Source organism: Pecten maximus, chromosome 5, assembly GCF_902652985.1.
Source record: "Pecten maximus chromosome 5, xPecMax1.1, whole genome shotgun sequence".
Lineage (NCBI taxonomy): Eukaryota > Metazoa > Mollusca > Bivalvia > Pectinida > Pectinidae > Pecten > Pecten maximus.
Window position 1 is genome coordinate 35250907 of NC_047019.1, and position 26710 is coordinate 35277616.

Genomic DNA, 26710 nt, shown 5'->3' on the forward strand with positions numbered 1-26710 from the left:
AGCTTGGGTTCAGTGCCCTGTCTTTACTGTATTGGAGCTTGGGTTCAGTGTCCTGTCTTTACTGTATTGGAGCTTGGGTTCAGTGTCCTGTCTTTACTGTATTGGAGCTTGGGTTCAGTGTCCTGTCTTTACTGTATTGGAGCTTGGTTTTAGTGTCCTGTCTTTACTGTATATGAGCTTGGGTTCAGTGCCCTGTCAATGTTCTATTCCAGTTTGGATCAAATGTCCTGTCAGTGCTGTATTGAAGCTTGTGTTCAGTGCCCTGCCCATGCTGTAGCAGAGCTTGCCTTATGTGAGTTCTCTCTCAATAGACTTGAGGTTGCCTTCAACAATGCTGTACTGATGCTTGCCTTCAGTATAATCACAATGCTGTACTGGAGCTTGCCTTCAGTATAATCACAATGCTGTACTGGAGCTTGTCTTCAGTATAATCACAATGCTGTACTGAAGCTTACCTTCAGTATAATCACAATGCTGTACTGGAGCTTGTCTTCAGTATAATCACAATACTGTACTGGAGCTTGTCTTCAGTATAATCACAATGCTGTACTGGAGCTTGCCTTCGGTATAATCACAATGCTGTACTGGAGCTTGTCTTCAGTATAATCACAATACTGTACTGGAGCTTGTCTTCAGTATAATCACAATGCTGTACTGGAGCTTGCCTTCGGTATAATCACAATGCTGTACTGGAGCTTGCCTTCAGTACCATCACAATACTGTACTAGAGCTTGCCTTCAGTATAATCACAATACTGTATTGGAGCTTGTCTTCAGTATAATGACAATGCTGTACTGGAGCTTGCCTTCGGTATAATCACAATACTGTACTAGAGCTTGCCTTCAGTATAATCACAATACTGTACTAGAGCTTGCCTTCAGTATAATCACAATACTGTATTGGAGCTTGTCTTCAGTATAATCACAATGCTGTACTAGAGCTTGCCTTCAGTATAATCACAATACTGTATTGGAGCTTGTCTTCAGTATAATCACAATGCTGTACTGGAGCTTGCCTTCGGTATAATCACAATACTGTACTAGAGCTTGCCTTCAGTATAATCACAATACTGTACTAGAGCTTGCTTTCAGTATAATCACAATACTGTATTGGAGCTTGTCTTCAGTATAATCACAATGCTGTACTGGAGCTTGCCTTCGGTATAATCACAATACTGTACTAGAGCTTGCCTTCAGTATAATCACAATACTGTACTAGAGCTTGCCTTCAGTATAATCACAATACTGTAATAGAGCTTGCCTTCAGTATAACCACAATGCTGCCTTCTGTGTCCTGTCATTATTTCAGTGCCTCTGAGACTCAGTACCCCTTCAAAGCAACAAGTTGCATTATGCAAATTTTGATCCCATTATGTAATAAATCATAGTTACTTTGAGTTCAGCAATGCCGTTCAATATTTATCAGCTAGTACATATAGTACGTGAGGATGGGTTCCTGATACACCAATGTTCAGCTTACACTTATGATGTCTTTATCTCGGTGATACTTCAATGGATATAACTTAAAATTCAGCATTGCTGCTACATCACCAGGTTAACTTCAGAAACCATAGTCATAGCAAAATAAAATATACCTCTTATTGTCTTAAGGTATTGTTAAAGACTGCTTCCTGTTGTGTTATGCTTATCGTTTAAGGCTGTGTAAGGAATGCTATCTGTGTATAACTGTAAAATGTACCCAGCGTACTAGGTGACCAGATAAACAGACAGGATGAGACAGATTTATTGGATGTAGAACAGCTTAAAAGCCAAGCTAGAGACAGATCATTAGGCACAGCTAGATTTCTGTGGGTTAATGTCTCTGTAATACCATTTATGATCCTTGTGTTGTAGACATCGACACCAGGAGCCCTACATTGTAAATTCCCCAACACCAGATCTTATCCTTGTGTTGTAGACATCAGTTGTCCTAAATGGTTTCCCAACATCAGATCTGGTCTTTGTGTTGGAGACATCAGTTGTCCTGGATAATCCCCAACATCAGATCTGGTCCTTGTGTTGGAGACATCAGTTGTCCTGGATGGTTCCCCACCATCAGATCTAGTCCTTGTGTTGGATACATCAGATGTCCTGGATGGTCCCCAACATCAGATCTGATCCTTGTGTTGGAGACATCAGATGTCGTGGATGGTTCCCCAACATCAGATCTGGTCCTTGTGTTGGAGACATCAGTTGTCCTGGATGGTCCCCAACACCAGATCTGATCCTTGTGTTGGAGACATCAGATGTCGTGGATGGTTCCCCAACATCAGATCTGGTCCTTGTGTTGGAGACATCAGTAGTCCTGGATGGTCCCCAACATCAGATCTGGTCCTTGTGTTGGAGATATCAGTTGTCCTGGATGGTCCCCAACATCAGATCTGGTCCTTGTGTTGGATACATCAGATGTCCTGGATGGTCCCAAACATCAGATCTAGTCCTTGTGTTGGAGATATCAGTTGTCCTGGATGGTCCCCAACATCAGATCTGGTCCTTGTGTTGGAGACATCAGTAGTCCTGGATGGTCCCAAACATCAGATCTGGTCCTTGTGTTGGAGACATCAGATGTCGTGGATGGTCCCCAACATCAGATCTGGTCCTTGTGTTGGAGACATCAGTAGTCCTGGATGGTTCCCCAACATCAGATCTAGTCCTTGTGTTGGAGACATCAGATGTCCTGGATGGTCCCCAATACCAGATCTGATCCTTGTGTTGGAGACATCAGTTGTCCTGGATGGTCCCCAATACCAGATCTGGTCCTTGTGTTGGAGACATCAGTTGTCCTGGATGGTCCCCAACATCAGATCTGGTCCTTGTGTTGTAGACATCAGTAGTCCTGGATGGTCCCCAACATCAGATCAGGTCCTTGTGTTGTAGACATCAGTAGTCCTGGATGGTCCCCAACATCAGATCTGGTCCTTGTGTTGGAGACATCAGATGTCGTGGATGGTCCCCAACATCAGATCTGGTCCTTGTGTTGGAGACATCAGTAGTCCTGGATGGTTCCCCAACATCAGATCTAGTCCTTGTGTTGAAGACATCAGATGTCCTGGATGGTCCCCAATACCAGATCTGGTCCTTGTGTTGGAGACATCAGTTGTCCTGGATGGTCCCCAACATCAGATCAGGTCCTTGTGTTGGAGACATCAGTTGGCCTGGATGGTCCCCAACATCAGATCTGGTCCTTGTGTTGGAGACATCAGATGTCCTGGATGGTCCCCAACATCAGATCTGGTCCTTGTGTTGGAGACATCAGTAGTCCTGGATGGTTCCCCAACATCAGATCTAGTCCTTGTGTTGGAGACATCAGATGTCCTGGATGGTCCCCAATACCAGATCTGGTCCTTGTGTTGGAGACATCAGTTGTCCTGGATGGTCCCCAACATCAGATCAGGTCCTTGTGTTGGAGACATCAGTTGTCCTGGATGGTCCCCAACATCAGATCTGATCCTTGTGTTGGAGACATCAGATGTCGTGGATGGTCCCCAACATCAGATCAGGTCCTTGTGTTGGAGACATCAGTTGGCCTGGATGGTCCCCAACATCAGATCTGGTCCTTGTGTTGGAGACATCAGATGTCCTGGATGGTCCCCAACATCAGATCTGGTCCTTGTGTTGGAGACATCAGTAGTCCTGGATGGTTCCCCAACATCAGATCTAGTCCTTGTGTTGGAGACATCAGATGTCCTGGATGGTCCCCAATACCAGATCTGGTCCTTGTGTTGGAGACATCAGTTGTCCTGGATGGTCCCCAACATCAGATCAGGTCCTTGTGTTGGAGACATCAGTTGTCCTGGATGGTCCCCAACATCAGATCTGATCCTTGTGTTGGAGACATCAGATGTCGTGGATGGTCCCCAACATCAGATCTGGTCCTTGTGTTGGAGACATCAGTAGTCCTGGATGGTTCCCAAACATCAGATCTAGTCCTTGTGTTGGAGACATCAGATGTCCTGGATGGTCCCCAATACCAGATCTGGTCCTTGTGTTGGAGACATCAGTTGTCCTGGATGGTCCCCAACATCAGATCAGGTCCTTGTGTTGGAGACATCAGTTGGCCTGGATGGTCCCCAACATCAGAACTGGTCCTTGTGTTGGAGACATCAGATGTCGTGGATGGTCCCCAACATCAGATCTGGTCCTTGTGTTGGAGACATCAGTAGTCCTGGATGGTTCCCCAACATCAGATCTAGTCCTTGTGTTGGAGACATCAGATGTCCTGGATGGTCCCCAATACCAGATCTGGTCCTTGTGTTGGAGACATCAGTTGTCCTGGATGGTCCCCGACACCAGATCTAGTCCTTGTGTTGTAAACATCAGTTGTCATGGATGGTCCCCAACATCAGATCTAGTCCTTGTGTTGGAGACATCAGGTGTCCTGGATAATCCCCAACATCAGATCTAGTCCTTGTGTTGTAGACATCAGTAGTCCTGGATGGTCCCCAACATCAGATCTGGTCCTTGTGTTGTAGACATCAGATGTCCTGGATGGTTCCCCAACATCAGATCTGGTCCTTGTGTTGTAGACATCAGTAGTCCTGGATGGTTCCCCAATACCAGATCTAGTCCTTGTGTTGTAAACATTAGTTGTCCTGGATGGTCCCCAACATCAGATCTAGTCCTTGTGTTGGAGACATCAGGTGTCCTGGATAATCCCCAACATCAGATCTGATCCTTGTGTTGGAGACATCAGTTGTCCTGGATGGTCCCCAACATCAGATCTGGTCCTTGTGTTGTAGACATCAGATGTCCTGGATGGTTCCCCAACATCAGATCTGGTCCTTGTGTTGTAGACATCAGTAGTCCTGGATGGTTCCCCAATACCAGATCTAGTCCTTGTGTTGTAAACATTAGTTGTCCTGGATGGTCCCCAACATCAGATCTAGTCCTTGTGTTGGAGACATCAGGTGTCCTGGATAATCCCCAACATCAGATCTGATCCTTGTGTTGGAGACATCAGTTGTCCTGGATGGTCCCCAACATCAGATCTAGTCCTTGTGTTGTAGACATCAGTTGTCCTGGATTGTTCCCCATCAGCCTTGAATTAAGTGGAGTTAGTGATGTTCAAACAAAAGAGTTTACATCTGATGTTTGAGAGTGAGACCAAAGGGGAGAAATTAAAAATGTTTCAAGAAATTATGTAAAGTGATACATGTGTTATGTGATTTTAATCTACTTTTGTTCGGAGTGCCCTTTGCCCAAACCAATTTGTACAAAGTTGTACAGAGGTGTGACCCTGCTTGCTTTGTCCAATAGGGGAAATATAAAGAATTTTTTCAGATATTACTCTGTCATAACAAGTAATTGAATTGTAGTAAAATTTGGTTTGAAGAATCTTGTTGCCTTTATTGTATAAACCTCTTGGGACCTAGGCCTCGGCATGACATAATAGAGGATGTGATTAGAGCATTTATGTCTTATTACTGCAATGCATGTGAAGGATTTTTAATCTTATTTGGTCTTGAATCATTTTATCTTTTTTACATACCCAGGTAGTAAGTACTTGATGTATAGTGATATACAGTGTAATTTGATTCTGTGTCTGACAGTAGATTTCTCCCACTAGACTGTTAGTTAAGAGACAGGATGTAGAAAGCCTGGGAAAAGAGCCCCCATACTTTGTACCATTAAATTTCTGTTTTCCAGGAAAGGATAAATAGGCTGAAACTTAATAGCAGATCCATAACCTATTTTAAGTGGTCTAATACCACATTCTCCTCAGAGTTGTCAGTTCACTAACTCGGGTCATAGGGTTATAGCCAGCTGAATGGTAGCAGCACATGGATGTCAAAGTCAGCCTTAATTGTCTCCGCATGTTGTCACTCAACAATTGAACCATGCTCGGATATTTGCTACCACTCTCAGAATTTGTTTTTTTATAACACTGCCAAAGTTCATCTGGAAGATAGCTAACATTCAGTGGTGGTATGGAGACATTTATTGCAAATTCACCTGTAGCTTGGGCTGCCACAGAGACTGTACACTTACATGTTCATCAGCATGTGCTAACCCTTCTTAGGGCTGTAAACAAAAATGCCTAGCTGCGAATGTTGGCAGTTTTAATGGCCCGGCCCCATAAAGGATAATGGAAGCCCAATAAACCACATGTGCCTATACAGGGACACTTTGCTTACCATAATGACAACTAACACTGCAATTACATTGCAATGAACTGCAATTCATCAATAATGAAAATTAAATTAAACTGATATTTAAAAGAATGAGGTTAATTTGAGCAAGAAACTTTTGACTTGTTAAAAAAAACAATTGAAACTTCCTTAAAAACAAGAACAAGATATTCAAGGAAGTCTTGGCAATTTGGAAATTACCTTGTGTGAAAAGACAAGATTAAGCTAAACTTGTTTCCAACAAAAAGACGATGTCACAGGGTATATTTTGAGGATGTCCATTTAATTGTGATCCCTGTGTGTCATTTCTGTGAACTACATGAACAACATCCTGGTAAACCCTTATCTTGTAAGTACAGGAAGCTGTATATGTGGGTTAACCTCCTCTCTTGAGGATATCTAATCTTCATCACCAATATGTTATGTTATTGTATTAAGGACAGTCTTTGTAAACAGTGAGTCAATGCCAAGTTCAATCAGTCATGTCTAAATATGGCAAGGTCATACCCCAACAGACTTGTATTAATGTCAAGGTCACATCCAATCACTCATGTGTTAATGTCAAGGTCACATGCGATCAGCAATATGTGTCAATGTCACACTCCATCAGTCTTGTGTTAATGTCAAGGTCATACTCCAACAGACTTGTGTTAATGTCAAGGTCACATGTGATCAGCCATGAGTTAATGTCAAGGTAACTCAACAGCCATGTGTTAATGTCAAGGCCATGCACACTCAACCTGTCTTAGAGTCCATGAATGAGGCATATTCTATTATCATATCTCTAGAGTGCAAGGAAATTTCCATCAGCTGCAGAAGCTGGTAAGATGATCTATTTGCTCAGCATTTACTATATCCATCCTTTCCTTTACTCTGAAAGGCAACATAACCAAGGTTCACCAACAAAGCTTCTGAATTTCATATAGCTGACACATCTGGTTAACCTCACTAAATTTTAGATAAAAAGGAGAAATGAAAAACATCCTGCCCATGATGGGTCTGAAACTAGGAAACTTTTATGAAGTGGATGCTGTACCACTAAACTGAGTGAAATCCCTTCCAACCAGAGCTGGAAAAACAACCTGTTCTATTCTTTACAGTCCACAAGATTTGGGAATCTTTTTGATTTATGGCCATGCATAGTGTATGAACAGATCAATTTTTGTAAAAGAAATAGGTCCATAATTTGAAGAGATTTGTAGTTTTTTTTTATCTGGGCTTTCTATCATTTAAGATGAGCTTGATAAGCCTGTATGTCATTGCTGAAGAAGTCATCCATCTAATGTGATGTATGGGAGCAGCCTCCTAATACCAGGTCTCAACAGACCAGATCAACTTTCATTCCTATCAATGATTGATGACCATTGTAGACATTTTATTTTGTTTCTTCAATTTATAATTTTGGTTGTAAAAGCTGAGATTGAAGAATGAAACTGCAACACAATTTCAAAAAAACAAAAGTTGGAATGATTCATGTGGAGATATTGGGAAGACCTATTCAGGTATGATTCCAACAGATGATGCAGTCATGTCTGTATAAATGCCATACAAACAGTGATGCTAATGTACATCAGAATAGAACTGAATTGTCACCTTGCTGTCAGTGAGTAGTTTTACAGAAACACCAGTAGATTCTACATGTACAACTTATTATTCCTAATTGTTTTTATTGTCAGTGGATAGGCCTGTAAATAGCTGACATTTATTTGCATCTGACCTTCAGAACTTGGATGAATCTGGAAAAACTGTGGAAGTTTTAGATATCTATTTTCAGCATTTCTTTTCAAACTGTTTGAATTAGGAATTTCATATATTGAAACTAGAATCTTAACATAATGGAGTGTAAAGTCAGTACTTCCTCCACATAATGGAGTGTAAAGTCATCGGTACTTCCTCCACATAATGGAGTGTAAAGTCATCGGTACTTCCTCCACATAATGGAGTGTAAAGTCATCGGTACTTCCTCCACATAATCGAGTGTAAAGTCTTCAGTACTTCCTCCACATAATGGAGTGTAAAGTCAGTACTTCCTCCACATAATGGAGTGTAAATTAAGTCATCGGTACTTCCTCCACATAATGGAGTGTAAAGTCTTCAGTACTTCCTCCACATAATGGAGTGTAAAGTCATCAGTACTTCCTCCACATAATGGAGTGTAAAGTCTTCAGTACTTCCACCACATAATGGAGTGTAAAGTCAGTACTTCCTCCACATAATGGAGTGTAAAGTCATCAGTACTTCCTCCACATAATGGAGTGTAAAGTCTTCAGTACTTCCTCCACATAATGGAGTGTAAAGTCAGTACATCCTCCACATAATGGAGTGTAAAGTCAGTACTTCCTCCACATAATGGAGTGTAAAGTCAGTACATCCTCCACATAATGGAGTGTAAAGTCAGTACTTCCTCCACATAATGGAGTGTAAAGTCATCAGTACTTCCTCCACATAATGGAGTGTAAAGTCAGTACTTCCTCCACATAATGGAGTGTAAAGTCAGTACTTCCTCCACATAATGGAGTGTAAAGTCATCAGTACTTCCTCCACATAATGGAGTGTAAAGTCATCAGTACTTCCTCCACATAATGGAGTGTAAAGTCAGTACTTCCTCCACATAATGGAGTGTAAAGTCATCAGTACTTCCTCCACATAATGGAGTGTAAAGTCAGTACTTCCTCCTCATAATGGAGTGTAAAGTCATCAGTACTTCCTCCACATAATGGAGTGTAAAGTCATCGGTACTTCCTCCACATAATGGAGTGTAAAGTCTTCAGTACTTCCTCCACATAATGGAGTGTAAAGTCATCAGTACTTCCTCCACATAATGGAGTGTAAAGTCATCGGTACTTCCTCCACATAATGGAGTGTAAAGTCATCAGTACTTCCTCCACATAATGGAGTGTAAAGTCTTCAGTACTTCCTCCACATAATGGAGTGTAAAGTCATCGGTACTTCCTCCACATAATGGAGTGTAAAGTCATCAGTACTTCCTCCACATTATGGAGTGTAAAGTCATTGGTACTTCCTCCACATAATGGAGTGTAAAGTCATCAGTACTTCCTCCACATAATGGAGTGTAAAGTCTTCAGTACTTCCTCCACATAATTGAGTGTAAAGTCAGTACTTCCTCCACATAATTGAGTGTAAAGTCAGTACTTCCTCCACATAATGGAGTGTAAAGTCAGTACTTCCTCCACATAATGGAGTGTAAAGTCAGTACTTCCTCCACATAATGGAGTGTACTGTAAAGTCAGTACTTCCTCCACATAATGGAGTGTAAAGTCCGTACTTCCTCCACATAATTGAGTGTGAAGTCAGTACTTCCTCCACATAATGGAGTGTAAAGTCATCAGTACTTCCTCCACATAATGGAGTGTAAAGTCATCAGTACTTCCTCCACATAATGGAGTGTAAAGTCATCAGTACTTCCTCCACATAATGGAGTGTAAAGTCATCAGTACTTCCTTGACATAATCGAGTGTGAAGTCATCGGTACTTCCTCGACATAATCGAGTGTAAAGACAGTACTTCCTCGACATAATCGAGTGTTTTATGTCATAAGTACTTCCTCCACATAATGGAGTGTAAAGTCATCGGTACTTCCTCCACATAATGGAGTGTTAAGTCATAAGTACTTCCTCCACATAATGGAGTGTAAAGTCATCGGTACTTCCTCGACATAATCGAGTGTGAAGTCAACGGTACTTCCATGCTGAACCCCTTTGTTCTAAGCTAGCATTGTGATCCAGTTCCAAGACATTTCTGACGAGCTGTTTACCTGGTGAGGGGTTGAGATCTGTCTTCTGTTGTCTGGAGGAAGTGATTGCTAGCTTCATGTTGATGGTGATTGTCTTAGTCTATGTTCCAATCCGTGTCTAAACTCTACAGTACTGTGTTTTGTGCTCCATTGTCTACACACTAACAAGCACCATACAACAATAGGAGGTCTTGGGGTTACATTCCAGTGACCACTCTCACTTGTCTTGGTGTCACTTGTTCTTTGAAACATCATAGCAGACGAGACAAGGCCTCAGGTCAGTAATATGTCAACCGTGTCCTGAGATAGGGAGACAAGGCCTCAGGTCAGTAATATGTCAACCGTGTCCTGAGATAGGGAGACAAGGCCTCAGGTCAGTAATATGTCAACCGTGTCCTGAGATAGGTCTCATGTCTGGTATCGATGTCCATTACAGAGACAACTAAGGTATAGATCTATCATGTATAGAGACTATCATATCAGTTATGAAACATAGACAGAAACTTTTGACCAGATCGTAAAACTAATTAATGACACATGTTTTCAATAATATCATTATTTCAGAACTGTTGGTTTCCTTCTATTTGCATTTCTTTCTTTAAGAAACTACTATACAAAAAATTACGGTATATGTCTTTGTTAATGCTCATGTAAAAATAAACACAGCGCCAGTAGGGATGGAGACCACGAAAGGAAAAGAAAGGCTATCAGTTTGAATGGACTGTATTGCATATATTCATGTACATGTGAAACAGCTTTAATATATTTTTCTTCAAATAAGCCCCACCCCTCGTGTAAAAGTTCAGAATTACAGTTTAGGGAGGAGTAGTCTATGAACCACTTTTAACTAACTATTGTTAATGGATGATTCTGCAAAGACGACAAAGCGGGCTTATTTGCGGACAGTAGTTTATTTGCAGAAAAATATGATATTAATCAAATTGAAACTTACTCGTGCTCTAAAGGGAATGAGCTTATAATAGTAAAAACTTACCATGATTGTAACATTTTTATTACCCTGTCTAACACTGATTACTACAGACAGTGTATGAAGCTTCTTCACTACACATTTGTAACCATGTAGCCATTAGTCCTGGTATCTTCCATTTCTCTATTGGATATCGTCCTTGTGTACCTTGTACCACAATATTGGACTTCATGTGTGACAAATTGGTACCTCATATTAGCTTTTACTGCCCAATAAGTTTGAGGCATTTTAAAAGACGTGTAAAAACCTTCATCATGAAAACATCAGTAAACTGTCTTCAATTACTCAGTACAGTGTTTTATGATTGACTGAATGTTTGCTGTGTCCATGCTGAAGATTGACTGGATGTTTGCTATGTCAGTGCTGATGTTTGGCTGGATAGTTGCTGTGTCCCTGCTGTTGATTGGCTAGATGTTTGCTGTGTCCCTGCTGTTGATTGGCTGGATGTTTGCTATGTCCCTTCTGTTGATTGACTGGATGTTTGCTGTGTCCCTTCTGTTGATTGACTGGATGTTTGCTGTGTCCCTGCGGTTAATTTGATATTTGTTTGCTGTGTCCCTGCTGGTGATTGGCTGGATGGTTGATGTGTTCATGCTGATGATTGGCTATTAGTTTGCTGTGTCCCTGTTGATGATTGGCTTGATGTTTGTTGTGTCCTTGCTGATGATTGGCTGGATGTTTACTGTGTCCATGCTAATGATTGGCTGGATGTTTGCTGTTTATTGAATTGTCCAAACTATAACATATTTGGTTTTTGAATTGTCTAGACTTTGCATACAACAATGTATTTGGTTGTTGAATTGTCCAGACTATAACATATTTGGTTGTTGAATTGTCCAGACTTTAACATGTAATTAACATATTTAGTTGTTGAATTGTCCAGACTTTGCATATTTGCTTAAGAAACATGCCTGGCAGTTAAAGTTGTTACAAACGTCTAAATACAGGTGTAGATTGATATAGAATGGCTGTAAGTTTTGCTTCTATGATTTTTTTTTAAATACCATTTTTTTTACCATTATGAGACTTTGGACTTATTCCAGTCAATGAAATGATTTTGGACATGACATGATATGTGGTTGTTGATCAATATATTAGTTTTGACAGTGGAATGGCTGAAGCTCTATTGATGTGTTGATGATACAAAGTAGAAACTGAGATAAGCTGGTACACTTGTAAATTCTGCTAAGGTCATGGTATTGTACTCCCAAGATTTGTCTGACCTTGACCTGATCATTATTGGTTTCCATGACGATTGCTGACAAGCCCTTGTCAACTGGTAATAGCATGATAGACAGATTTCAAATGGGAAATGCCCTTCTTTCATTATATAGTTAGTAACAATTTGGTGGATTACAAAACCCCTGTCATCAGGGGTCTTAGTTCATTAGCTTCAGCAGATCTCAGTTTCGATTGCTGTATCTTATCTAGAAATGTGACTTTTTTATTGGCTTAGACTTGTGTTACTCTTGTTAAGCATAGACAGATCAGTTTGCCAAATCATTTATCATGTCATAGCTAGAGCTTTCACATTTATTTATTAGATGAAGATGATAGAATACACATCATACCAAGCTATTGAATGTCACACAAGCTTAGATGTAAGTGTAGCATAGATCATTATCAGCTATGTAATTTCAATGATTGAACCCTGACCATGCATCCATGGCTTACTAAACTATTATGCTGTCATCTTAAAGTTATTCTTTTACTCATTAAATGGGATTGTAATGTGTAGTCAATGAAGCGTGTTTGTAATGTGTAGTCATTGAAGCGTGTTTGTAATGTGTAGTCAATGAAGCGTGGTACTGTAACGCCTCATCCTCACTAGGACCATTTAGTACCCAGTGTATCTATAGTGACCATCGGGCAAGGACTGAGGCCAAACTAGATCAATGATCCAATCTGGTTTATAGGAACCAGAAAATTACTTGTGACACGAATGTTCTCCGGGAGTAAGTGTGGACGGTGTTGAGTGATGGTCTGCTTTGTATTTGTATCAGAAATATATTGTATGCTAATGCTTAACATCGTCAATTAAGTCTTGACCAATTTACATCTTTTGACAAGTTGATGTAATATTGTCTTGAATTTTAACTTGATCCTGTTACTTTGACTCAGATACATCCCTGCACATGGGGATAAGTTTAAATGTATGTTCATCTTTACCTTTTTAGCATTCCTAGCTGTGGCTTCAATATCATCGCAAGGCATCATGGTAGTTATGGTAACAAGTGTTCTGTTTACATGGTTCACATGGTTTCCAGGAGTTGATGCTGATATCAAGTCTAAATGTGTTGTTAATGGTGATTTGTTTATATTTTACTGGTATAATGTGTGGTACATGTACCTGTATGACTTAAGGCATCAGTTAAAAGGAGAGACTACTAGACAGTATGGCACTGATCTAGATTAAATTAGTTCTTACTGTATGATATTACAGATAATATGGTCAAACTATTTGCCCAGAATTCTTCTTCTAAGTACATACAAAGTCACTCTACTATATATGGCTTAATAGGCTTAATTGATGACACTTACTACCATGGGCCAAGGTAAGAGGATTTATTCTAAATGACATTTAGCTGTATGTGTCCCTCGGGTGGGGATTATTCTATATGACACAAAGCGATAGGTATCCCTGGGTAGGGATTATTCTGTATGACTCTTAGCTGTAGGTGTCCCTGAAGTAGGGATTATTCAATATGACACCAAGAGTCCATGAGACTTAATACTGGGCATGTAGCATGCTGGGGTGAAGGGCTACCAATTTTGTTGAAATGAATTAAATTGACCTTCATTCAAGGTCAAAGGGGTCAAATAGGCTAAACATTTTTAAATGACTTCTTCTCAATAACCAAGAGTCCTAGGGAGTTGATATTGGGTCTGTTGCATGCTGGGGTAAAGGGCTACCAAGTTTGTTCAAATGAATGACCTTGACCTTCATTCAAGGTCACAGGTGTAAAACATGCTAAAAAAATTTAAATGACTTCTTCTCAATAACCAAGAGTCCCAAGGAGTTGATATTGTGTCTGTAGCATGCTGGGGTAAAGGGCTACTAAGTTTGTTTAAATGAATGACTTTGAACTTCATTCAAGGTCACAGGGATCAAATAGACTGAAATCTTTAAACAAATTCTTCTCAATAACCAAGAGTCTCAGGAAGTTGATATTGGTCTGTAGCATGCTGGGGTGAAGTGCTTCCAAGTTTGTTCAAATGAATGATCTTGACCTTTCAAGGTTAGAGCAGTCAAATAGGCTGAAATATTTCCATGACTTATTTTCAATAACTGAAAGGTCCAGAGACCTTATATTTGGCTTGTAGCATTCTTGGACGAAGGCTGGTAAGTTTGTTCAAATGATCATAATTTGAGTTTGAAAGAGTTAAATTAGCCAAAATATTTAAAAGACGACACCTTTTTAAATAACTGCAAGGCCCTGAGATCTTATATGTGGTCTCTGATACACTTGTTCTTAATTATGTTTATGTAGGAAAAGGATCACTGGATAGCAGTTGAACGATTTGGGCCCATTGGGCCATTTTTTTTTTCAACATAATTCCCTTCAGTATCTATACTGCGGTGTTTAAGGGCCGCAATGCCACTTTTATAGAACTCCTTTTGTTGGCTTCTGGGAAAGTCATCCACTGCATGTTAGACATCATCGGACTGAAAGTGGGTGTCTGCAGAAGTTTTCTGTTTTGGAAATAGACCAAAGTCTGATGGAGCAAGATCAGGTAAATAAGGTGGATGCTCAATCAATTTAAAGCCATAATCGTGAATGACAGCTATAGCAACGACAGACTTGTGAACAGGAGCGTTTGCCTACTGGAATAACACTGCTTTAGTGAGCTTTCCATGGTGCTGAAGTTTAATATTTTCCCGTAACTGCCTCAGAAATGAAACATAGTATGTGCCATTGATTATTTGTCCATTTTGGACATAATCTATCAATAGAATATCATCTGCATCCCAGAAAACTGAGACCATAACCTTCCCAGCTGATGAAACAGTCTTTGCCTTCTTTGGCAGGGGAGAGCCAGGGTGCTTCTATTGTTCGATTGTTGTTTGGCCTCTGGGTAAAATGATGGACCCATGTTTCATCCATAGTAACAAATCTCTGAAGAAAGTTGGCAGGATCTTCATCAAAAAGGTTAAGATTAGCATGCGATAATGTGCGTCTGGTGTGCTTCTGATCAACTGTCAGAAGGCTTGGTACCCATCGGGCTGAAAGCTTTCTCATTGCAAGATCCTCGGTCAGAATGGAATGTACACTTTCCTGTGAAATGCCAAGACTACTGGCTATATATCTTTCTGTGACTGGTCTGTCAGTCATAACAATATCATGAACTTTATTGACTATTTCTGGGGTTACAACATTGACAGGCCTTCCAGGACGGGGGTCATCCTCAAGGCTCTATAGGACGTGCTTAGATTCCACCACCCACCTTTTCACTATGAAGGGACATCTGAAGCATATGAAGGGACATCTTTCCCTAGTGTTGCTACCTTATCATTATGAACATCCTTAGGTGTTAAACTTTTTTATGCAAATATTGGATCACTGCTCTTTCACCGATTTTGTCCATTTTGCGAAAGCTGCTTGTCTTGTTTACTTTACAGTGCTACCTCGTCGATATAAACTAACCAAATGAGACCAGTCCTTAGGTACAAGGCCCTATATAACTAAAGTCAGAGAATAGTCAGACATGTAACACAGGGTGCCATATAAACACTGTTACAGATTTCGAAACTAGTAAACCACTGAAATCTCTACTTATCGGCAATGCTTGAGTATGTTGGGGTTATTATCCCTTGTTTGTAACTAGTTTATTTGCTCTAACTGCCCGGCATACCTCTGGGGTATCCATACTCAACGCGAAGTTCCACACTAAAAGACCCACTGATTTCCATCTGACTTTGGCTTTTCCCCCCCTCCGTAGTAACATCACTAGAACATGTAGTATAAATGCTGGTAACATTAGGACACCCTCTAACATCATCACTAGAACATGTAGTATAAAAGCTAGTAACATTAGGAAACCCTCTAACATCATCACTAGAACATGTAGTATAAAAGCTACATGTAGTAACATTAGGACACCCTCTAACATTATCACTGGAACATGTAGTATAAAAGCTAGTAACATTAGGACACCCTCTAACATCATCAATAGAACATGTAGTATAAAAGCTAGTAACATTAGGACACCCTCTAACATTATCACTAGAACATGTAGTATAAAAGCTAGTAACATTAGGACACCCTCTAACATCATTTAATGATTCTAACATTTTGGTTTTACTTTTGTTACAGATAAGGCAGCTAACTGTGATCACAAATTCTCCTTCAAAATGCAACAGAAGGGTACGTTTATGTCACCGGGCTTCCCCAACAAGTATCCACAGGAAGTCGAGTGTAGCTATTTCTTCCATGCCACTCCGGAGGGCCGTATCAAAATCAGTTTTGACTACTTCAACCTGGAGGTGCGTTCTGATAAGGGGTATGTACAATTAAAGGCAAACCTTACCGTAGTTGTAACAGTACTGGTTCAAACAGAATAAACCATCAGTATTGATGGAGGCAAACCACTTGTATGTCTATACTTCAGACTCAAACATCGGGTACATCACAATCATTGACATTATGGCACTAATCTCCTACATTTGACACTGGTTCAGAAATAGTACTTGTTCTTCTTGACCATAGTTTGTGAAACTTGGTGCATGTACACTTAATCAATAATCAGTAGCTGTATACCAATGTTTTATTTTTAGTTTAATGATCACCAACATTTTTATTTGTTTTATTTGGTTTTGCCTTTAAATGTCAATGACCAGCTTTGTACTGACAATGAGGAAGTTATAGATTGTTAAAAGTCCATTTTAGGGTATTCCCTAATCAATACAGTCTATATGATTAATTTAGTGGTAATATGATATAAAAACACCTGCTGACACATAATTTTATACACCATATAAAGGACGGCCAACAGGTGTAAGGTAACAAGGACAGTTATTGGCTTTGTAGTTTAATGAGGTAAAATTTTAATGATAAGAAAGGCAAAAAATCATTAAATATGAATGTTCATTAGTAAGCACCATAAGCTACAATATTACACAATATCAAATGCTATAGGATCAACATTTCTTTATGCTTGATAGGGTTCTTGTTTTACAGCAATCCAGGTCAATGTTCCAAAACTTTGAGCAACAGCAGGTCCAAAAAATCTGCCACCTCAGTAAGAATACTTAAGCTATAAAATAATCATTAGCATTCTGGGCCCGGTTGTTCAAAAGGTGATTAGGCTAACCATAGTTTAACAACAATATTAAAATCTTGATAAAATAATTTCTGGTAAAACTTATTCGACAAAATTTTCTGAAATTATAACACCTACCAGTCTCTTTATACCTGCTGATTTTGAAGAATATACACACATATGATTTGAAGTAAAGGAGAAATGAGATTTTCACTAATCAAGTGATTAAGCTAATCGCCTTTTGAACAACTGGGCCCTGGTAAGCTTAATATGGTTATTTTAATTGTTATGAATTTGATTTTTAAAAAATGAAGAAACTCTCAAACAAAATTATTAATAATATTCAAATCATTAAACGAACACAAAATTCTGCAGGACATCTGATAAATTGCTTTAAGAAAATATAAATATATACTCGGAGTGACTGATTTCCCAAAACAGGTATCAACTTCTAACCTCAAGGCTGAGTTGTGAACTGTGTCAAAAAAACTAACACCCTGAGACAATTTTGACATAAAAATGTCACCCAGCCATGTTTCTTCTGTATTTAAACTTCAGAAGGATCGATTTATGGCCATTTTCTTACTTTCTTTAATGATTTTGTTAGATCGAAGCACAGTAACATAATAAACTTGCTTTCTTTACTAGTATTTTTTTTTTTTAAATTGGTACATGTTTTCTGTACCCTGAATGGTGAAATTGAGATATGTGACTTTGAATAAATCTTTTGTTATAAGAACTATTCTGCTTTTATTATCTCACCTGGTGAGAAAGACCAAGGTGAACTTATGTCATACCGTAGCTTCTTAACCACTTATTGGAACTTAACTTAATTTGACTGGAAGCATCCCTATGTGGTAGGGATTGAAAATTGTACAAATGGTGGGGCTGAGGAACGGAGCCAAAAGGAAGCAATTTGGCTTAATATAAGTATAAACTTCTTCTCTAAAGCTATTAGCTGGACATCATTCATATTTCATTGGCATCATCCTTAGGTGGTGGGGATTCAAAATTGTGCAAATGGTGGTGCAAACCCCCACCTCAGGGTTCTTAGAGACGGGCGAAAGGGGGCAATTCAGCTTTGTGAGCTCACCTGGTACAAAGTAGCAGAGAACTTGTGTTAAGGCACAGCATCCATGATCTGTCTGACATCTGTCAACATTTCCTTTAAATTGCTACTAGTCCTGAACAGTTAGCCTTTTTATGGAATTTGGTCAAGAGCATTATTGAGCAAAGGGAATCAAATATTGTATAAAAGGGAGAAATAGCTTCCCTTGGGCTGAAGGGGCAGGGCCCAATTGGGGAAATTAAGAGGTTAATCCTTCAAATCTCTAATACTGTAAACGTACTTATTTTAGCGCAATCAAATTTTAGCTCATTTGCAGATTTTAGCCAGTTAGCGCAATGATGAATTAGCGCATCCACAGAACTTTCTATAGAAATAAAACGTACAAAAAGTAGTTAGCGCAATCATAATTTAATTAGCACAAGGCTTCCAGCGCGAAAAGCGCTAAAATAAAATTACTGCTAAAATATGTACGTTTACAGTAATACTGAACTGCTCAATGGAGTTTGATCAAATTTGCTCTTGAGAATCATTAGGCAAAGGAGATCAAATTTTGAATGAGTGGAGAGTGTTGCTCCCCTTGTGCTTGATAGGCAGAGCCCAATAGGGGAAATGTAGGTAAACCTTTAAATATCTTCTAGTCCTGAATGACTAAATTGATTTTAATGATCAATTTTTTGTCTGAAGCATAATTAGATGAAGGAGATCCCATGTTGTAGAAATGAAGGTTTGGAATCCCAATTGGTGAAATAAAAGGTAAATAATTTAAATTGCTACTATTCCTGAATGATTGAATGGATTTTGCTCCTTATTTTGTCTGGAACATTATTTCACCAATGAGATCAAAGTTGTATAAATGGAGGGCATGGTTCCCCTGGGGCTGGACTGGGACCCAACAGAGAAATATATAACAAATTCTTATAAATTGTTCCTCCTCTTTAGGAATGACACTGGGAGAAGCAGCTCAAAAATAGGAAAACTTTGTAATATAACTTAAGAAAGAATGTTTATCATGATCACTGTAATAACCAGCTGAGCCGAACAGGATCTAAATATATGCCTCTTGTATTGAATATTGAAGCTGGGGGACGAAAACATGCCAATTTTGACTTTTTTTGTGGAATTCAGCAATATACTTTCAAACAAATAAGGCACCCACATATGTAGATCCAAACAACACATGTGGTACAGCAGCTCTATGGGATCAGGCAAACAGCAAGAGTATCTTTACTGGCTGTACAAGGGTGGAGACACTGACAACAATGGTAACTTTGATACCTGTAGAGGGGTGGAGACACTGACAACAATGGTAACTTTGATACCTATACAAGGGTGGACACACCAACAACAATGGTAACTTTGATACCTGTAGAGGGGTGGAGACACTGACAACAATGGTAACTTTGATACCTGTACAAGGGTGGAGACACTGACAACAATGGTAACTTTGATACCTATACAAGGGTGGACACACCAACAACAATGGTAACTTTGATACCTGTAGAGGGGTGGAGACACTGACAACAATGGTAACTTTGATACCTGTACAAGGGTGGAGACACTGACAACAATGGTAACTTTGATACCTATACAAGGGTGGACACACCAACAACAATGGTAACTTTGATACCTGTAGAGGGGTGGAGACACTGACAACAATGGTAACTTTGATACCTGTAGAGGGGTGGAGACACTGACAACAATGGTAACTTTGATACCTATACAAGGGTGGAGACACCGACAACAATGGTAACTTTGATACCTGTACAAGGGTGGACACACTGACAACAATGGTAACTTTGATACCTGTACAAGGGTGGACACACTGACAACAATGGTAACTTTGATACCTGTAGAGGGGTGGACACACTGACAACAATGGTAACTTTGATACCTGTACAAGAGTGGAGACACTGACAACAATGGTAACTTTGATACCTGTAGAGGGGTGGAGACACTGACAACAATGGTAACTTTGATACCTATACAAGGGTGGACACACTGACAACAATGGTAACTTTGATACCTGTACAAGGGTGGAGACACTGACAACAATAGTAACTTTGATACCTGTACAAGGGTGAACACACCGACAACAATGATAACTTTGATACCTGTACAAGGGTGGACACACTGACAACAATGGTAACTTTGATACCTGTACAAGGGTGGACACACCGACAACAATGGTAACTTTGATACCTGTACAAGGGTGGACACACTGACAACAATGGTAACTTTGATACCTGTACAAGGGTGGACACACTGACAACAATGGTAACTTTGATACCTGTAGAGGGGTGGAGACACTGACAACAATGGTAACTTTGATACCTGTACAAGGGTGGAGACACTGACAACAATGGTAACTTTGATACCTGTACAAGGGTGGGGACACTGACAACAATGGTAACTTTGATACCTGTACAAGGGTGGACACACCGACAACAATGGTAACTTTGATACCTGTACAAGGGTGGGGACACTGACAACAATGGTAACTTTGATACCTGTAGAGGGGTGGAGACACTGACAACAATGGTAATTTGATACCTGTAGAGGGGTGGAGACACTGACAACAATGGTAATTTGATACCTTTATAAGGGTGGAGACACTGACAACAATGGTAACTTTGATACCTGTACAAGGGTGGACACACTGACAACAATGGTAACTTTGATACCTGTACAAGGGTGGGGACACTGACAACAATGGTAACTTTGATACCTGTAGAGGATTGGAGACACTGACAACAATGGTAACTTTGATACCTGTACAAGGGTGGAGACACTGACAACAGTGGTAACTTTGATACCTGTACAAGGGTGGACACACTGACAACAATGGTAACTTTGATACCTGTACAAGGGTGGACACACTGACAACAATGGTAACTTTGATACCTGTAGAGGGGTGGACACACTGACAACAATGGTAACTTTGATACCTGTACAAGAGTGGAGACACTGACAACAATGGTAACTTTGATACCTGTAGAGGGGTGGAGACACTGACAACAATGGTAACTTTGATACCTATACAAGGGTGGACACACTGACAACAATGGTAACTTTGATACCTGTACAAGGGTGGAGACACTGACAACAATAGTAACTTTGATACCTGTACAAGGGTGAACACACCGACAACAATGGTAACTTTGATACCTGTACAAGGGTGGACACACTGACAACAATGGTAACTTTGATACCTGTACAAGGGTGGACACACCGACAACAATGGTAACTTTGATACCTGTACAAGGGTGGACACACTGACAACAATGGTAACTTTGATACCTGTACAAGGGTGGACACACTGACAACAATGGTAACTTTGATACCTGTAGAGGGGTGGAGACACTGACAACAATGGTAACTTTGATACCTGTACAAGGGTGGAGACACTGACAACAATGGTAACTTTGATACCTGTACAAGGGTGGGGACACTGACAACAATGGTAACTTTGATACCTGTACAAGGGTGGACACACCGACAACAATGGTAACTTTGATACCTGTACAAGGGTGGGGACACTGACAACAATGGTAACTTTGATACCTGTAGAGGGGTGGAGACACTGACAACAATGGTAATTTGATACCTGTAGAGGGGTGGAGACACTGACAACAATGGTAATTTGATACCTTTATAAGGGTGGAGACACTGACAACAATGGTAACTTTGATACCTGTACAAGGGTGGACACACTGACAACAATGGTAACTTTGATACCTGTACAAGGGTGGGGACACTGACAACAATGGTAACTTTGATACCTGTAGAGGATTGGAGACACTGACAACAATGGTAACTTTGATACCTGTACAAGGGTGGAGACACTGACAACAGTGGTAACTTTGATACCTGTACAAGGGTGGACACACTGACAACAATGGTAACTTTGATACCTGTAGAGGGGTGGACACACTGACAACAATAGTAACTTTGATACCTGTACAAGGGTGAACACACCGACAACAATGGTAACTTTGATACCTGTACAAGGGTGGACACACCGACAACAATGGTAACTTTGATACCTGTACAAGGGTGGGGACACTGACAACAATGGTAACTTTGATACCTGTACAAGGGTGGGGACACTGACAACAATGGTAATTTGATACCTTTATAAGGGTGGAGACACTGACAACAATGGTAACTTTGATACCTGTACAAGGGTGGACACACTGACAACAATGGTAACTTTGATACCTGTACAAGGGTGGGGACACTGACAACAATGGTAACTTTGATACCTGTAGAGGGTTGGAGACACTGACAACAATGGTAACTTTGATACCTGTACAAGGGTGGAGACACTGACAACAGTGGTAACTTTGATACCTGTACAAGGGTGGACACACTGACAACAATGGTAACTTTGATACCTGTAGAGGGGTGGACACACTGACAACAATAGTAACTTTGATACCTGTACAAGGGTGAACACACCGACAACAATGGTAACTTTGATACCTGTACAAGGGTGAACACACCGACAACAATGGTAACTTTGATACCTGTACAAGGGTGGGGACACTGACAACAATGGTAACTTTGATACCTGTACAAGGGTGAACACACCGACAACAATGGTAACTTTGATACCTGTACAAGGGTGGACATACTGACAACAATGGTAACTTTGATACCTGTACAAGGGTGAACACACCGACAACAATGGTAACTTTGATACCTGTACAAGGGTGGAGACACTGACAACAATGGTAACTTTGATACCTGTACAAGGGTGGACACACCGACAACAATGGTAACTTTAATTTGATACCTGTACAAGGGTGAACACACTGACAACAATGGTAACTTTGATACCTGTACAAGGGTGAACACACTGACAACAATGGTAACTTTGATACCTGTACAAGGGTGGACACACTGACAACAATGGTAACTTTGATACCTGTACAAGGGTGGACACACTGACAACAATGGTCACTTTGATACCTGTACAAGGGTGAACACACCGACAACAATGGTAACTTTGATACCTGTACAAGGGTGGACACACTGACAACAATGGTAACTTTGATACCTGTACAAGGGTGGACACACCGACAACAATGGTAACTTTGATACCTGTACAAGGGTGAACACACCGACAACAATGGTAACTTTGATACCTGTACAAGGGTGGACACACTGACAACAATGGTAACTTTGATACCTATACAAGGGTGGAGACACACCGACAACAATGGTAACTTTGATACCTGTACAAGGGTGGACACACTGACAACAATGGTAACTTTGATACCTGTAGAGGGGTGGGGACACTGACAACAATGGTAACTTTGATACCTGTACAAGGGTGGAAACGCTGACAACAATGGTAACTTTGATACCTGTAGAGGGGTGGAGACACTGACAACAATGGTAACTTTGTTACCTGTAGAGGGGTGGGGACACCGACAACAATGGTAACTTTGATACCTGTACAAGGGTGGACACACTGACAACAATGGTAACTTTGATACCTGTAGAGGGGTGGAGACACTGACAACAATGGTAACTTTGATACCTGTAGAGGGGTGGGGACACCGACAACAATGGTAACTTTGATACCTGTACAAGGGTGGACACACCGACAACAATGGTAACTTTGATACCTGTAGAGGGGTGGGGACACCGACAACAATGGTAACTTTGATACCTGTAGAGGGGTGGAGACATCAACAACAATGGTAACTTTGATACCTGTACAAGGGTGGACACACCGACAACAATGGTAACTTTGATACCTGTACAAGGGTGGACACACCGACAACAATGGTAACTTTGATACCTGTACAAGGGTGGACACACTGACAATATTGTACTGTTAAATTTGGACAGACATTCAGGTTGCCTTTCTATATGTTGATGTGTTTTCCCTCATATCATAACCACTTTTGTTCAATGCTTTCTAGAGCAGTATGGATGATGGGTTTGCACAGTTGTAACACACCCTCCTTTAAGAGCGATTAAAGTTGACATGTTTTGCAATACAAAATAGATATTTTATGATAGGCAGTGAGGTGAGGTACCAGATATTTCTGTGACAGTGAGGTGAGGTACCAGATATTTCTGTGAAGTTAGGAGCCAGACGCTACCTAGATGAACAAAAATGAGATAACTTGGTAAAGCTGTTGTTTACCTGACACTAAGGAATCAGTGTTGGTGTAAAGTAAACCAAGCAATATTGATTGTTGTAAAAGCTGAAATAACACCACATCCAAAATAACCTGACTCCACGGTACATCAAACAGCATGCCATTCACACACAAAAAGTGCAGTCTCTAACGCATAATTCTTCCAAAGTCACTTTCATTTCAAGGACAAACCCAACATGTCAGCATGAATATTGGCTATATATTTTCCAGGCTTTTAAGAAAACTTAAAATTAAAATCTCCAAATAACAGTATCATTTTCAGAAGCTTTAATAAACAAGTCTATCTGGATTCTGTAGTCTTAGGACTGTCGATCAACCAGCATGGTATATTGAATGTTCAGTAATTGTTTTCTTGATTTTTTTAATTAGTACATGATTACTTCCCATGAAATTACCACAAAAACTACAAAATGAAAACTGGATCTCCCAAAGTATAGTTGGTAGACCTTGGTAGACGGGTTTGTAAAGCCTATGATTATAAGGATTTACCTCACCGATCTCTATCAGGAAAACATTTTCAGTAAAACATGCACTTGTCTTAAACAAAGGCCAATTTCATGAGAAATATGTTGTGTTAAATGACAGCTTACATCCCTATCAGAGTTAGAGAGATGTGAAGGTGTTGTCTACAGTAAAGTTTACCCAACTCCCTACCAGAGTGAGATGTGGAGGTGTTAGATGTCTACAGTAAAGTTTACCCAACTCCCTACCAGAGTGAGATGTGGAGGTGTTGTCTACAGTAACGTTTACCCAGCTCTCTACCAGAGTGAGATGTGAAGGTGCTGTCTACAGTAAAGTTTACCCAACTCCCTACCAGAGTGAGATGTGAAGGTGCTGTCTACAGTAACGTTTACCCAGCTCTCTACCAGAGTGAGATGTGGAGGTGTTGTCTACAGTAAAGTTTACCCAACTCCCTACCAGAGTGAGATGTGGAGGTGTTGTCTACAGTAACGTTTACCCAGCTCTCTACCAGAGTGAGATGTGGAGGTGTTGTCTACAGTAAAGTTTACCCAACTCCCTACCAGAGTGAGATGTGGAGGTGTTGTCTACAGTAAAGTTTACCCAACTCCCTACCAGAGTGAGATATGGAGGTGTTAGATGTCTACAGTTAAGTTTACCCAACTCTCTACCAGAGTGAGATGTGGAGGTGTTAGATGTCTACAGTAAAGTTTACCCAACTCCCTACCAGAGTGAGATGTGGAGGTGTTAGATGTCTACAGTAAAGTTTACCCAACTCCCTACCAGAGTGAGATGTGGAGGTGTTAGATGTCTACAGTTAAGTTTACCCAACTCCCTACCAGAGTGAGATGTGGAGGTGTTAGATGTCTACAGTAAAGTTTACCCAACTCCCTACCAGAGTGAGATATGGAGGTGTTAGATGTCTACAGTTAAGTTTACCCAGCTCCCTACCAGAGTGAGATGTGGAGGTGTTAGATGTCTACAGTAAAGTTTACCCAACTCCCTACCAGAGTGAGATGTGGAGGTGTTGTCTACAGTAAAGTTTACCCAACTCCCTACCAGAGTGAGATGTGGAGGTGTTGTCTACAGTAAAGTTTACCCAACTCCCTACCAGAGTGAGATGTGGGTGTGTTAGATGTCTACAGTAAAGTTTACCCAACTCCCTACCAGAGTGAGATGTGGAGGTGTTAGATGTCTACAGTAAAGTTTACCCAACTCCCTACCAGAGTGAGATATTGAGATGGTAAGGTGTTTGATTGACCTTGACAGAGACCTTGTATGATCATGACCTGCTGGTCAAGAAGATCATTAAATAGTACTCAGAAACATTGTTCTTCCTAGGTCTGTAAGAAATGAGATTTGGGATTAATAGTATCTTTTGTCCCATTAGAGGTTAGACAAAGAGGCCAGTATACAACCAGTAAGGGGAGTTGAAAAAACACGAAATTTCAGAAATAATCACAATTTTTACATTCCAATTTACAGATTCCTATCTATTTGAACTAGCTAGGTCATACAAAAATATATGTGCTGGGTTTATTACTAAGTTTAGACTTAAAAGTATTCATCTTAGATTCGAGAGATATAAAACCTGTGTTTATATTTTCACCATTGATTGCTGAAGATCTCGGAATATCTCCCGTCCATTCTTGGAGGATCACTGGAGGACAACAGTACATTGTGTGGCCTTTAGATTTTAATGGAGCTAAATTAATATATGTGTGAGAGATCACAGGGCACCCAATGGACACACAACTAGCATGCATCCAAGTTTACTTCACAACAGATATTGTACCCTGATGTACAGAATGGTAGACTTTTACAATCAGATATTTACCATTCGATGGTGGAACTGAATGGTACTTCTGCTTCGCTG

General features: G+C 40.3%; 1 protein-coding gene across 1 annotated transcript in view; it reads left to right on the plus strand.

Moving 5' to 3' along the window:
* The window catches only part of LOC117327889 (tolloid-like protein 1), a 166571-nt gene that overhangs the window by 97025 nt on the left and 42836 nt on the right, over positions 1-26710 (plus strand). The window contains exon 3 of the mRNA XM_033885116.1: positions 16185-16371. Coding sequence (XP_033741007.1) covers positions 16185-16371 — 187 coding nt within the window. The remainder of the gene's footprint in view (positions 1-16184; positions 16372-26710) is intronic.